This window comes from Neolamprologus brichardi, chromosome 15 (genome assembly GCF_056152115.1).
Source record: "Neolamprologus brichardi isolate AB-2024 chromosome 15, ASM5615211v1, whole genome shotgun sequence".
Taxonomy (NCBI): Eukaryota; Metazoa; Chordata; class Actinopteri; order Cichliformes; family Cichlidae; genus Neolamprologus; species Neolamprologus brichardi.
In genome coordinates, this window is record NC_142118.1 from 16,081,476 (window position 1) to 16,096,794 (window position 15,319).

Here is a 15,319-nt window from a genome sequence, read left to right on the forward strand (position 1 = left end):
TAAATCCCACGTGGGAACGAGAGGTTTAGACACTGGGTGGAGCCGTCGTGCCCCTTTCATGAAACGGCAGACCAGCGGGTGATGGCTCACCGGGCCATCCACGAAGCCCACATGGCAGGCTGAAATGGCTGCTAGATATACTTTAATTGTGGAAAAGGCCTTTCCTTTATCTAACAGTTCTTGGAGAAAGGAGAGAATTGTTGTCACAGAGCACTGAAAGGAGAGAGTGTGAGACTTTCCACACCATTCCTCAAATACCCTCCACTTGTTCTCATACAATGATCTTGTGGAGGCGGCTCTAGCACTCTGAATAGTGGCTATAACACCCTGGGGGAGTCCTGCCGTACTCAGATTCAACCTCTCACGGGCCAAGCCCACAGGGCAAGGCGCTCGGGGTGAGGGTGAAAAATCTCCCCCCTGGCTTGGGAGACTAGGTCTCGTCGGAGAGGGAGAGGCCAAGGTTCGCTCCACAAGAGGGGCACAATCTCCGCTAACCAATGGGACCTCATCCACCTTGGGGCGATCAATATCATTGTTAGCCCTCTCTCTCTCACTCTGGTTAGAGTGGGAGAAATTAAGGCCAGCGGAGGGAACGCATAAAGCAGAGCATGTGGCCAGTTGTGAGCTAATGCGTCTACCCCTAGCGGAGCCTCCTGGTCCCTCAGGGAGAAATACAGTGGACACTGAGCGTTCTCCCTCGAGGCAAACAGATCGACCTGTGGCTGGCCAAAGCGGGTCCAGATTTGGGTCACCACATGTGGGTGCAGGGTCCAGTCCCCGTACTGCGGGTTTCCCCTGGACATTAAGTCTGCTCCCAAGTTCAGAGCTCCTGGAATGTGAGTAGCTCTCAGTGACAACAGATTGATGCTGCTCCACATGATCAGTCTGCGAGCCAGCATGTGCAAGGGACGGGAACGTAACCCGCCCTGTCTGTTGATGTATGCCACAACAGTGGTGTTGTCTGTTCTGATCAGAACATGGTGGTTTCTCAACAGGGGAAGGAAGTGTCTCAGTGCTAGAAATGCTGCTAGCAATTCTAGCCAATTTATGTGAGCACCCCTCTGTTGTGAGTCCCAGCTGCCGCTCACTGCTCTGCCCTCGTGAGTGGCACCCCAGCCCGTGAGACTCGCGTCCGTGGTCACCACCTTTCTGGCTGTGACAGCCCCCAGTGACACCCCCTGAGAGAGAAATGTGGGATTTCTCCAACAGTGGAGTGCTGCAGCGCAGTCTGCTGTCACTCTGATATAGCGGTAAGTATGGCGCTTTCGATTCAGTCTCAGTGATGCAACCCATCGCTGAAATTCCCTCATATGCAGTCTGCCTAGTGGAATGATGCGGATGCCCCGCCTCTTCAGTGGGGCTGTGGCTGCCTCTGTGCATTTCACAAATACCCGAGGGCTCAGTGAGAGACCAAACGGCAGGACCTGGTACTCGTACATTCTGCCCTGAAACGCAAAGCGCAGGAATTTTCTGTGAGGTGGGTAAATAGGGATGTGAAAGTATGCGTCCTTCAGGTCTATTGATGTAAACCAATCGCCTGGGCGCACTACATGCAGCAGAGTGGTGGTCGTCAACATCCTGAATTTGTATGACCTCAGATGCTGATTCAGAGCCCGTAGGTCCAGTATCGGACGTAGTCCCCCTCCCTTCTTGGGCACGAGAAAATACTTTGAGTAAAAGCCGCATTGGCTCTGCTCCTGGGGTATTTCTCGTACTGCTCCCTTTGATAGCAAGGTAGTTATTTCTTCTTGCAGGATCCTGGCTGATTCGCCTTTTGCAAGAGAGAAAATCACTTTGTGAAATCTGGGAGGGGTGGTTGCGAATTGCAAACGATAGCCTCGCTCCAATGTCCTCACAACCCATTCTGGCGCAGCGAGAGCTCGCCATCTCTCTATTCTTGCTGACAGCGGCCCCAAAGACAGGCACTCCACAGTAGACGGAGCTCTGGCTCCCTCTTGTGGCGGAAACTGGTCCTTCGGGCCAGACCCGACTGCGCATGCGCGGGCGGCCCGCGCTTGACCAGCGCTTATGGGGCCGGACACCACTGAGGGAATCAACCCCGGTGGTGTCTGGGTGCGTGGGGGCATTATGTTTTTCAACATGCTTTCTGTGTTTTTCACACATTTTTCCCGTGCCCTTGGCGACATGCCTGGATGCAACGGGTGAGTTTTTAATAAACAGTGTGCTTTGTGAGACAGGCATGCTTGATTCAGCTGAACAGTGTCTCGCCGTCTCTTTGTTGAAATGCGCTCTGTGGGATCCAACTCGAGTCCCAGGCGCTGAAAGGTGGAGGCAGAACACACTTCTCCGAACGGGCTCCGGAACTGAGCCCTGGAGTGAACTCGGAGCCCGGGCTGGTCCGGCTCCGATCTCCCCGTGGGGGATGTTAGGCAGTCCGCTTCTTCTTGCGGTCCGACTGCTTGGCTGGTGGTGGGGCACCCTGAGCGGCAGCAGGCGGGACGTGTTTCCTGGGCCAGTGGGTCTTAGGGTTCTGCGATCCTAGGGGACCCTGGGCCGCGACCTGCGGGGCTGGGCGGCGAGGGATTTTAAACGTCGGCACGCCGGCTGGACGGCTGGTGACCTGAGCGAACGTGCGGCGACTGGGTGGAGGCGCAGCCTGGGTCTTCCTAGGGAGACACAGCTGCAGGGCCTCTCCCTCTTTCTTTTTCTCCTCGCACCGTCTTTGCATGGTGGCAACGGCGGTCCCGAAAAGCCCAGCGGGGTCGATGCTTTCGTCCAGAATGTCACGTTTTTCTCTGTCCGAAAGCCCCGACAAGTTCAGCCATCTTGCCCTCTCCTGTAGGACGATGATGCTGAGGGCTCTGCCCGCCGCTTGTACTGCTGCTCTAGTGAGGTGGAGACACTGGTCCGTAACTACGCCCAGCTCTTCCCACAGCTCGCTAGCATCCGGGTTCGCAGCAGCCTGGTCCTCGAGCTCCGCCGAGTAGGCTAGCAGGAGCGATGAGGCGTTCAATGCCCTCGCGGTGGTGGCAACCGATTTATACGCCTTGTCAGCCAGGGAGGACTGCAGGCGTTCGGCCTTGGAGGGCAGGGACGGACCAGATGACATGGAAAGTTTCTGGTTCGGGTGGAGATGAGAAGCCACCAGATTCTCCACTGTGGGGATTTGGTAGATGCCCTTCTCTTTCATTCCAGCGCAGTCAAACGCCGCCGCTCCCTGCACGGGGTTGGGTGACGAAAATGGCTTTGCCCAGCAGCGTGTGACCTCGTCCACGCATTCGGGGAAAAGCGGCAGTACCTGCTTAGTAGTGCGCTTTGCTACGGGGAGCCTTTTACCCTCGTATCGTGAGGTGGAGGTCTCCGTTGTCACCGCGGGCCATGGGATTGCCAGCTTTTCAGCTGCCCGTTTTGCAACGTCAAATAGCTCCATGCCGCGGGACTGTGTGCCGGGGTTATCACAATCGGCCCCTTGTGTCGCAGAATTCCGACCAGAGGGGGCAAAGAAAACGTCGTCATCATCGTCCGAGACGAGATGTTCCGACGCTCCCTCAGAGGATTCGCTGAGTAGCTCGACATTAGCCTCGAGAGAATCAAACATAGCTTCGCAGCTGACCTCGGCATCATGCACCAGCGGGAGGACGATATCCATCTCGTCGCCCCAGCTGGTGCCTGGTGTGGCGGACTCAGTGTGCTCCATCGGTGGGCCGACTGGAGACAGCATTGGGTCCTCCTTCGACAAGCTAGCCTGGCGGGCTAGCCTTCGGCGAAGGCTTTTTTGGGTGAAGCGAGCGCAGTGTTCGCATATACCCGGTGTGGAAATAGCTGCTTGGGCGTGTTGCAGCCCGAGGCACATCACACACGCGTCATGTGTATCCGAACCTGAGATTTTGCAACCGCAGGGGCAAATTCTGGGCAGCGGTTTGCAGTCTGCCATATTAAGGAAGCTTGGTGTAGCTAGCTTGGAATGGCTGGACGGCTAACGCTGATCTTTTTTCTTTTTTCTTCTCTCGGTCGGGTAGCTATGGTGAGCTAGTATGACCTAGCTAGTGTGGTGGCTAGCGCTTGCGCTACTTGGCTTGGTGACCGTGTGTAGCAAAGACAGATAGCTTGGTCAGCTAACTGTTGTGCTAGATGCGTGGTGGCAGCTAACACACTCTCCGACCTGGCTCTGTGGTGAAGAGCAGGCGACTCGAAACGCGAGCCGTGCTAGCGCCCGGTGACCAAGGTGTTAGCTTGCTCGTGTGGACAGTTAAGCTAGCACTCACGTTCACAGTCAGGAGAGACGAGGTTTCTAAGAAGCGAGAAGAGGAAATTGAATGACGGGTGACGCTGCGTCACACCCTTTTATAGGGAGGAGGGTGGCCCCTCCCTGACGCAAGCGTCACGACTGCCAGCCAATACTGGCTGGAGTAATGATATAGAGGCTTCTGAGGACAACGCTGAGAGAGCGTTCCCCATAGTGAGACACCGAAACGAATGTTTGAAAGAGAACACAATCCAACATGACAACAAAAAAGCCTGTGATTAAGTGGAATGTGTCCTTTGGATAGATTTTTTTTTTTTAGGAGGCACCTTCACAATACAAATCATACTTTGGGACACTGGATTCAGACAGACCCTAAGCTCAAGTTGCAGGTCGTAAAACAGACAGCGTCCAGATGTCTGGCAAAGGGTATGCAGCAGAGGATTTAGGTAGTTCCCTTCCAAGTCAGCTACTGGTGGTCATAGCTGACAACCAAATGCTTGCCAAGTAGTTCAGTGCAGTAGTTCTTGTGTGTATTTGGCACACATTTATTGTTTTATTAACCAACTATAAATTCTTTCTATAAATCCATCTTTAAATTTAACTAGATATGATGAGTTTTTGTGAAGCTCTCTTTTCATTGTGAATTTTACCACAACGCTTGCAGCCAGAGTGACCTGCGGCTTATTATAACATTATGACAGCAGCTTCTTCAAAAGATTGTAGAGGACTGAGAAGAAACAACAAATGGCAGGTAAGATGAGAGTCCGGAAACATCACAGTGATACTGTTGTGGTGTAAATCGTGAATGCTTAAAGCCTGAGCCTGTTGCAGTACAGACAAGATGGGGAAATAATGAACCTGACAGCTGGCTTTTTGCAGTCTTTTGCAAGGAATTCAATTGATGCAAATTAGGCTTTACCAAAATATGCTCACCAAAAAAAAAAACGATGCCATATCCCGTTATTTACACCTATTAAGATACAAATTCAAGTGTTGCGACGTGTGCCGTTAGATTCTCGTTTCCTGTCTACTTGAGAAAAAGCATTGAACTCTGAATAATTAGCACCTTGTAAGTACTTCTTATGTAACCCCCTCTACCTTTGCCTAGTCTCTGATCATCAGCAGGCAATGCTTCACAAATGCCAAGACTGAAAAGAAAAACTGCACCACGCTGATGTAAAAAGTCAACACTTTTTTTTTTTTTTTTTTAATGACCCATAAAAATACCACACTCTCACTCCACGTTATAAATGCCCCACATTAGGGGAGTGAGTCAATAAAGTTTGAGGTAGGTCATGTTGCATAGAGGGAGGGGAAAAGCATACTGTGCAAAGCCCCATGAAGGTGTCTGGGTATGGGACTCACAGCACTTGCAAAAACTCATAGTGCATCAAATTCTCTGTGGATTTCCTTCCAAAGCCACTTCTTAGCCAGTGCAAGCCAGCAGAAGCAGCTTTGTTCCTTTGCCACCTATCCTCACTTTCTACCCATTGTAAACCTGTCTTCAATGCTTTGGCTATAGCTCTCTATCAAGTCTCAACTGCTTGCTCTTCACATTCCTCCATCACGGGGACATAAGCCTCAGTTTCTCTCTCCCACACTATTCAACTCCTTGGAAAATGGGGATACGGGCTGGCAGAGTCACTGTATCAAATCTATTTGTCGGTTAAACCTGCAGCTGGATTAGGCCTGCTTTTAGCCGCTGCTGCTATTCAGCAAACGTTTCGTGTGTGCTAGCTTGCGCTGCCGTCCAGTCAGGTTTTGATGGGCCAAAGCTATTCATGAAACTCCTGACTTGCCAGGAGGAGTTCAACCACCGGCCACAAAAGCCTCTGACTTACTGTCATCATGGTAATAGTCTTCACAAGTGTGTTCTCATAACCACTGACATGTGAGTATGTCATTTTCCAAAAGTCTACATACCAAGACTCTTTGTAGAAAATTAATGGTAATCATAACTGTTCTATCCACGACACCGTTAAGCGGTCATGGCAGTGATGTGGCTGGTTTTTTAGCCAAGTATCACAACAATAAAAGAACAAGAAAGAAAAAGAAAACAAGAAAAAGAAGCAACTGGACTGAAAAAGCCTGGGAATCATCTGCACAGGGTTAGAAAAGCATGACCAAAGTAGCAGATCCTCTGCTATGACTATAAATCACAACAGAGCTGAAGTCTACAAAGCTTAAGAGAAAGGAGTGGAGAGAGGAAGACCAAAAAAAAAAAAAAAAAAAAAAAGGAAGACGTTTTACAGGGAAATAAAAAACATGCCAAATCAGTACAAAAAGATGGGCTCAAGACCAAATACCAGAGAAAGGGCTTGAGATAGAAATATAAAAAGATCATGTGAAGCAAAAGTAGCCAGTAAAGAGACTTGAGTTCACAAGTTCATCTGGGGAAAAAAGGAAACCTTTGCACTCTCTACTCTTCCACCTCATCTTCAGACGATTGTGTCTGCACTTTGCAGTGAGCACAGGAAGAAAAGAAAAAAAATCCATGTGTGTTTGTGTGTCGTTTCTCAAAAACCCAGCAGCACCTGATGCATACTTTGGAAGGAATTAAATTTGAATCCCTGGGGATAGAGATGCACCTTAGGTAAATTTAACTGTTCACTGCCTTTGTCTAACCACACTCTGGTAAAGTGTAAGCCTTCACACTTACCTCAACTGTGTGCAGACCTGCGGGGAGCCTGTTGGGACCCAACAGTGTGGTAAAACCTTGATAATGAAAGCTATAAATCACCCTTACCACATCCCCAGCCTCAAAGCTCATAAAACTCCAGCCCACAATAGCTTGACAACAAAAACATGGTACTTTTTTTATTTTCCTCTCCCTTTACTCGAGTTCACACTATAAACATGAGTAGGGACAGGGGTAGCCATGGCAAAGCAGAGTTGCCAGGAAGACTTCTTGCGCCTTCTATGTCTCCAAGATGATTATAAGTAGAATTAAAAGACATTTTCTTCTGTTTGATAAAACCTAAAATACATTTTACATTACTTTATTCCCTTGCTAATGTAGACTTGCTGATTCATATGTGTGCCTACAATCACAAGTAAAGCAATATACATTTTTTAACAGTCTGTCAGTCACTGGAACCACATGTTTAACTCATTTATGTATACAGTGACAGATGAAGCTGTCAGAGCACTCATTCTGGCAAATTAAACAAATTCTGTGTCTGCTAATCTAATATTTTATTACATTTAGTCTCATATTGACTGAAAATAAAGTATGATTAAAATTGAGTCCTTGCGTGCATTACTTCACAGACGATGAAGTCAGGAAGTTTGAGTCACTGTTAGTCAGAGATATGCCAATTTACCAGCCGCACAAAGAGAAAGAAAAATACCACCATAACATCAAGGTAAACAAAAGAAGAGAGAGGGAGAATGAGTACGTGCCGACGCTTTTAAACCTGACATCTAAAGACACAATCCCACTACTTACAGCAATTAGCCCAGCGTTTTGTTCTCTCTCTGCTCTTTGTTGTTCTGACACTCTAAACACAGTACCAGGTAGCATCACTACAGACAAAGCCAAAAACACTGTCTGACAAGTTCTGTGGGAGGATAGCTTAAGTTAACTGATCAAACTAACCAGGGAGAGTGTCTGTCTGTAAATACAGGCACAAACATACCTCCATGTTGCAACGATAGCAGTTTGGTCGATGGTTTAGTTCTGCATGCACACTGCTGTGCAAAAGTCTTATGACTTGGTAGGAAAATGGGAATGAGTGCAAACGTATATGGAAATGGTTCAGTCAGTGTTTGGTGTGAGCACCTTTACTCTCATAGGCAAGCTTTGTTTTTAAGTCTTCAGGAATAATTCTTCTGGCATCTTGAAGGACTTTCAAAGCTCTTCTATGGATGTTGGCTGCATTTTGTTCCATCTCTAATAAGATTGATATGGTTAAGGTCTGTGACCCTAGGGAGGCCAATCAATGGTCAATGAACAGTGGATAGATAAGTAGAATGACCACATGCATATTTTATTACATTCAGTCTCATATTGACTGAAAATAATTGACTTGGAGTGGTGTCATACCAAGTTTTTGGCATATTTCGGAATCATCTTGTTGGTGCAAAATTACCATTTTATACCTGTTAACCTGCTAAAGTTGGCTTTTTTTGAAGATGCAACTAAAGCATTGGGGACAAATTATGTGCTTTTGAGATTCCCAGTAACAAAGTGTCTAAAAATAAACTGCAAAATTGGTTCGTTGTTAAGTTTTACGTAGATTATGCTGGTTCGTTACTTGAAGTTGGTGTCTTTTTTATGCTTGAATGGTTGATAAAGAAGTGTTAAGTGGCTAAATTAAAAGAAAATCCCTGAGAAAATGGTCAAATATGGACTAACGTATATGCTAGACAAAACAAAAGTGGAAAAGGTTTACCTAATAATTCAAGCAAAGCACACATTTCGAAATGCAGTTTCCATTTTACACAGAAACGCTACATGTTGTCAAAAACATGCTTGCTTTTAGTCCATGGAGTAACCCAAATATCCATAGTAGGCAGGCTTGTATTGATTTTGCCTAGCCAGCTCAGAGGCAAATGGCGATGAGGCCATCGGTCACAGGGCGATTGACAGCTGCATGTTTAATGGTCGTGAGAAACGATGTGCAGGGGTTTCAAGGGCAATCGCTGTTATAAGAGATGGGAGGAGATGAGGTTAAGGCTCCAGACAGCAAGCCTGTGACACTTTGACAGATGTGAGTTTTATACCTCACAAAGCAACACACACAGAAAAGGTCTTTGAATAAAATGCCTACTGCTAAGCTTTCTGTGCAGTTCCCTCAGCCTCAGAGCTCAAACTAAAGAAACAGTCAGGCTGTTGGTTGACTGGGGCTTAATTGTTTTGTTTTCCCAGATAAAGTTCAGGGGCGAGATTTTCTCAAGGCTTACCTTTCCCTCTCACTCCTTTGCATTCATGACAGCCTCTACTGCTCTACTAGTCATTTATCTGACACTACCTTTTCTCCCTTTTAAAGATCAAATGTTTTTACCTTATCTTCTAATGCATGGTCCTCAGATCTATCTGCCTAACTCTAACATAGTTTATTTTCCTTCCTACTCTCATCTTTTTGCCATTTCTCTATCCGTTCTTTCTGTTACCACTTTCTTAGCTCCCACAACTGGGTTTCTTTTGGAACTTTTGTGGTCATATTTCCCATTTGAGAGCTGAGACAGCTGGAAGAAACGGTTTGGATATAGTCCTGTCAAAATATCAAATGGGAATGCAGGCCCAATTTGTTTAACAAAAGAAACAAGAAAAAAAAAGAAAGAAAGAAAGAAAGTAGACGATTCAAATACAGCATTAGTTCTCCAATCCTCTCTCCAACCAACCCTCACACCGAAGCATTGTGGGGTTTTTAGACACAAACAACAGCTGTTTAATAATCTATGTACTTAGTTTTAAAATAGCACCAGACTTAATATACGTTATCTCCTCAGCGGTATAAGGTGCCCAATATCTAATGATGCAAGCCCACAAATTCATCTTTAAATTGTTTAATTATATGTGGCATCTTTTGGAGGATTTTTAATGAAATTCTGGTCAACTTTCAGAGCACTAATAGCTCAACCAAGCACCATGAGTGCTGTGGTAAATACATTTTTCCAGCTCGTGAGACAACCAGCCATTGCGACTGATCAACTGTTTTTCCATTTACTCCTACAGTGTGAGAGGCACAACAAATCCAGGGGGTTCCTGATCCCTACCACTGTCTGATTAAAGTATTTAAATATGGTTAAGATCAAGAGAACTCCGCTGAGTGACTAAAACCATTTTACAACTTAACTCCAGAATATATTGATAAAAACATGTCTGCATACTCTACAAAGTTGCCATTTGACAGCGGTGCATACAGGAGGTAGGACTTACATTTCTACATCCATCACTATATATCTAAATTCTCCAGAGATCAACGTAAGCTAGTCACACATATAGGATCAAGTGAACATTGGGAAAACTGCATGCTAAGTAGCTAGCGACGCTTAACATCCAGTCTGAGTAAGTCCACTGCTCTTGGTAATGTCTATTAAGTTCATAGATGCATCGCATGTGTAAAAACAGCTGAACAGTGAAGGCGTTTCAGATAGATGTTACCTTTACACACCTGTCTGCGTGATTAAAACATCTCTCTTATACATAGAGCATTCTGGGAATTGAAAGGCTGGTTTGCTTAAGATCAAATTCCAGTCGCCACTGATACATGATAAACTACTGCAAGCTTTAATTCCCCCAAATGCATTTTCATTAGTATGACAGGTACACCAGAGATAGACCGACACTCTTAAAAGCTTTTTCGCTAGACACAAACATGTCTACTACTCATCTAGAGCTGAACTTTATAATCTTTTTACTTTGGATATAACACAAAACAAACACAGCCAGTGGATTGATTTACAGTTCTTTCAGTGGTAAGCAGTAATTCAACAGCTGATGCCTAGGGAGGAGAGATGTTTTGTGTGGATTTCAATCAGTTGTTGTTGAAAACATTTCTATTAAATGGCGCACACGAGAAAACGCTGGCTGTCTGCATGTCAAGAACTAATACTGTATATCAAAGACTTTAAGCTAAAACACAGACGCCTCTCTCTTTAATTACAGAGGTCTCAGAGGGCGAGATGATGAGCTTTTTAAATACAGCTTGCAGGGTCACATGGGCCTTCCTGGAAGACCCCTGTAGTAAATTATTCAGTCTTTAATCAACACTTATGATACTTACAAAAGCCAAAAAGAAACACACCAGTCAGCTGGGGACATTAACAGGAACAGGGTCTTCACAAAACTGCCCGCAATCACTGAGTAACACATTGCGAACTTGAGGGTAGAAAATGGTCTGTGCATGAGAACCAACTAGTGTAAACTGTCCTTTTTTTAACAGAACGTGATAAAAGCATGCGTCTTTCTTGGTGCATTGCTCCACTGAAGAGTGGCTGTAGGGATAAGAAGGCACTAGATGCAGAAGAAAGAAAGGGGGAAAAAGCTGCTAATTACCGTTGTTAGAGCCCTGCATTATCATTACACTCCAAGGTTTCTGACAACACAACAACTGTGCTGCCATGGCAACACTGTGCCGAAGGAGATGTTGGTACTGTGGCTCTGTGTTTCGCCCATTTAATATTGCCTAGGAGATCTGCTGACTACACGCAATCAGTCTGTTCAACATCAATCTGATCATTGACCTGCACCTTAATCCTGAACCCCGCTCTGATGAGCGCAGGTGGACACATCAGTCAGCTGGGCTGGCACAACTTCACCCATGGGCGAAACAACACAGCACAGCTGGGTTCGTCTGATATTATGTAACCCAGCGCCACCCCCGCCAGGCCTTGTTCACACCACAAGACCCCTCTCCTCCTACTCCACCTCCCTCTAGTGTACCGTTGGCTATTTGTAGGAATAGGTGCATTGTGAAACGAGAGTGTTCCAGTACAAGCACGGCTCATGGGGGATATTTGAGGAGGAAAATATTTAAGGTGGCCAAAACAAGCAAAGAAAACATTTATTTTATGCATTGGTCAATTTTTAGATTTTGGGTTATATTTTGTTCCATTTCTTATTTCAGACCAGCAGAAAGAAAATGACCAAAACTACACCTGTAAGTGCTTTACAACAACCTGTCTACAGGATGTTTATGCAGAATAAGATACTTGAAGTAGCCAATGTCTCATTTGCAAATTTGAACCAAAATATATACACACACACACACTTTCATATCTTAGTGAGGACATCTAATTGACATAATGCTTTCCATAGCCACTTATCGTAACCCTAACCATCAAAAATGAAGCCTGATCCGAACCCTCAGCCTAAACCTAATCATAACCTAATCGTAGCCCTGACACTAACACCACATTTTGACCCTCAAAAGTGACTTCAAACTCATGGCGACAGGCATTGTGTTCCCAATGACTGTTGGTCCCTACAAATATAGTGATATCTATTTGGGTGGGGGGACTGTTAATTCTATATTCCAATAAAAACTCTGCCTCATTCATTGAGCCAGGAATGTCCACTTCTGTTTATGCACCAACTTTTCCAGGTTTATTCTCATCTTGTATTCCAAAGGTTTCAACAGACGGCTTTGTTCATGTATTATTCAGAGTGTGATCTGCAGAACATTTTATTCCCTCCCCCCCCCCCTCCCTGAAAAAAAACATGGGGAAAATAGACATTTTCTCATGAGTGACAGTAAACTGGAGGCAAAAGTTTGATTTTGGTACAGAAACAAATAATTTTTCCTTGTGGTAAACTCATTGTGCATTCTGTGACTCTAACTGGAATTGATTATGGAGATATTGTTTATATGCATGCTTCCACCTCCCCACTGAAGCCTCTTGAATCTTTTTCTCTCAGTGCACTGTGTTTCACAACACGTGATACTTTCCAAAATCATGTTAGGCCCCAGTCACACAGACCTAAAGACTATTCCGTGACACCCCAGGACATTCCAGGCGCTGACTGGAACAACAAGCATTTGCAGACAAGCAAGCATCTTCCATGCAAACTGTTGGCGACCTCAGAATCCATTGCTAACCTGTCTCTTGGCCTGTGTGAGTGAGGCCTTATAAGTAAAAGTTAGATGGTCCTCCTTAGAAAGGAGCTGGAAAGCATGCAAATTATAGATAAGACTCCACTTCAAAAATCCCCTTGTTACCTCTAGATCCTTGCTAATTTAAACACAGTTGTTATAATGTCATAGGATATTTTAGCATTAGCTGCATCTCTGAGTCACACTGACTGCAGACAAAAATCCTTTGGTCCCTACAAATACAGTTAGCCACAAAATATTCTCTTATTTCACTGTAACATTTTAAAAGGTTATATTTATTCATTTTTATACTATAAGGTTTTATTTCACTGTTGCATATGCTTTGTGTCTGTATAATGGGTCTGTCTACACTGTTTTTAGTTTCTCTTATGAAAATCTCCGGTTTTAATTCCATTTTCAAAATGGACTGTGTCTGAATAAAGGATTCAGTATTTTGTGATTTATGGAGTGATAAAAGGTCATATACAAAATCAACAATTTAAAAAAAAAAAAACACCTTATTATGAGCTTTATCTGACGTTCAGATTGCTTTTTAAATAGAAATCATTTTTAGACAGATAAGGACTCATTTACACATTTATGTGTAAAATCTTAAAAAAAAATACAACAAAACTATTAAACTAATAAGATTAGTAAAGTGTCATTTACAAATGTGTGCAAATCTTACCCTAATCATTTGTATTAGAACACTGTAAAACTAAATATGCATGAACAAATTGGGGCTACCGCTCTATGAAAACAGATTGTTTAATGTCATTTCCAACAATTTGGTCTTTTTATACTCATTAAACAGAATGAAACATAAGGTTGATTGTGTGGGACAGACACTCCCTTCAGCTGTAGTTTAACACTCTTACAGATGACTAGCTTGTGGCACTGCTTTAATTGCCTGTAATAGGTCAGATGAGATTCCAGTGTCGTCTCCATCACTGATTCCAGCACTGATTCTGCCTTTACTTCTTGGAAACAATTTTTGTTACTAAGCAGTACTTGCCAAAAGTGGAAGTGCACCCGTTGCCTGGCAACATTAGCTTACTGAATCTCATATCAGGAAGCAATGAGAACTACGGGTGCTTTGAGCTCGAACCCTCCAGATACTTTTCTAATCTCCGACTGTAGAGACTGAAGTCCAACTACAATCATGCTATTCAAGTCATCTGATAGCACATTATATCTTGTAGAGCTCATATCTGCACACCTGACTACTCATCATAATCCCATACACAAGCATAAACTTTAAACCACAGAACAGTAGTGGATCCCCACAGGTTAGTTACTACATTCAACTTAATTTTCACTAACTCAGTCCTGCTTAACAAAGACAAGGGACACTTCTTTCCAAGCACTACATCTGTGATGAAAATTAGGGAAGCAGCCTCAAGGGTCCATTCATTTAAGCCTCTCTTCAAGCACAGACAACCCTCCACTCACCCCATCCCAAGTCTAAGGGATTTTAAAGGTAGTAATTTCATTAAAAAAAACAACCCTGTGGGTTCTCACTGAATTAGATTTTCCGCTAAACTGGCCCTCTGTCATTAGAAAGTGCCACTGGGGCAATCAACTGTCCAACTATTTGCTAGTTGATGAAAAACATGAGCTTTCACAGGCACAAACCACTGATCAAGCTTTCCTCTCTTCAGCTTGTGAGACCCAGCAGAGGCACCAACTAGAAGTTGTCAGAATACTACTACTCCAATGGATCAAAGCGCTTAGTGGTAAATCACCACCAAAGACCAAATCTAAAGCAGAATAGCCCTCTCTATTTGAGTGACTGGGTAATAAGGCAGCATCCATTTATGTTGGCAGGGAGAGATGTAAGGTAATAGGGTAGCAGGAGAAAAGTGTAGTTTGATATGGAAGCTTTGTGGCAAACAAGGTTACCATCACCTGCATCAAGTATTTTCTGGGAATGACAGAAAGCGTATGATAGGTTCTCTTGTTTCATGTATTGGTTCGTCACAAAAATTCTTATCACAAATTATCAGACCAAAAAAACATCTATAAATCAGATGTAATCTTTGGTCTGAAAACACAAGCTCATTGCGTATTTGAGTGTTTAATTAACTAATAATATCTGCAAATTTACTTTTTTAAATTGATAAGACAATATTATGTTATAGAAGACAGTTTCTCCAACTATAGGGCATGCCAGATCACCTTGGACTGCACTTATTTTGCCGTTCCATTACACAATTTCCTGCTGCTACACATACCAAACAACTTGCTAAAAGAGGCAAGTGCCATATTGATCAATAAATTACAATAACCAATTTCAGCATTCTCTATGTCAATAAAAATGTTCACAAATCCCAACACACTGATATATCGCAGGTAATCTTCACCCAGCTTGTGAATGAAAGGAAGATCTAATTTATGCTAATATTTTCAAAGACTCACAATCTGGGCCAAAGTTCACATGCAAACCTACTGAGGGTCACCGCGGTTAGGACTGCATTCACTAACTGACAGCAGGAACAAAGCCCATAGCAGCTGGTTTCTCTACAGCAACATGCGCCAGTGTGTGTAGCACAACACTTCAAATCCCACTTGT

At 44.4% G+C, this 15,319-nt stretch overlaps 3 protein-coding genes across 6 annotated transcripts in view; all 3 read right to left on the reverse strand.

The window, feature by feature from the left end:
- Positions 1 to 15,319, reverse strand: part of sipa1l1 (signal-induced proliferation-associated 1 like 1) — a 95,323-nt gene that overhangs the window by 63,369 nt on the left and 16,635 nt on the right. The window lies entirely within an intron of this gene.
- Positions 302 to 2,102, reverse strand: LOC148098430 (uncharacterized). Its single transcript, XM_087852460.1, has one exon. It carries the CDS (start codon positions 2,100 to 2,102, stop codon positions 354 to 356), a length of 1,749 nt encoding a protein of 582 aa, XP_087708586.1. The 3' UTR covers positions 302 to 353.
- LOC148098431 (uncharacterized) lies at positions 2,362 to 3,895 on the reverse strand. Its single transcript, XM_087852461.1, has one exon. It carries the CDS (start codon positions 3,893 to 3,895, stop codon positions 2,387 to 2,389), a length of 1,509 nt encoding a protein of 502 aa, XP_087708587.1. The 3' UTR covers positions 2,362 to 2,386.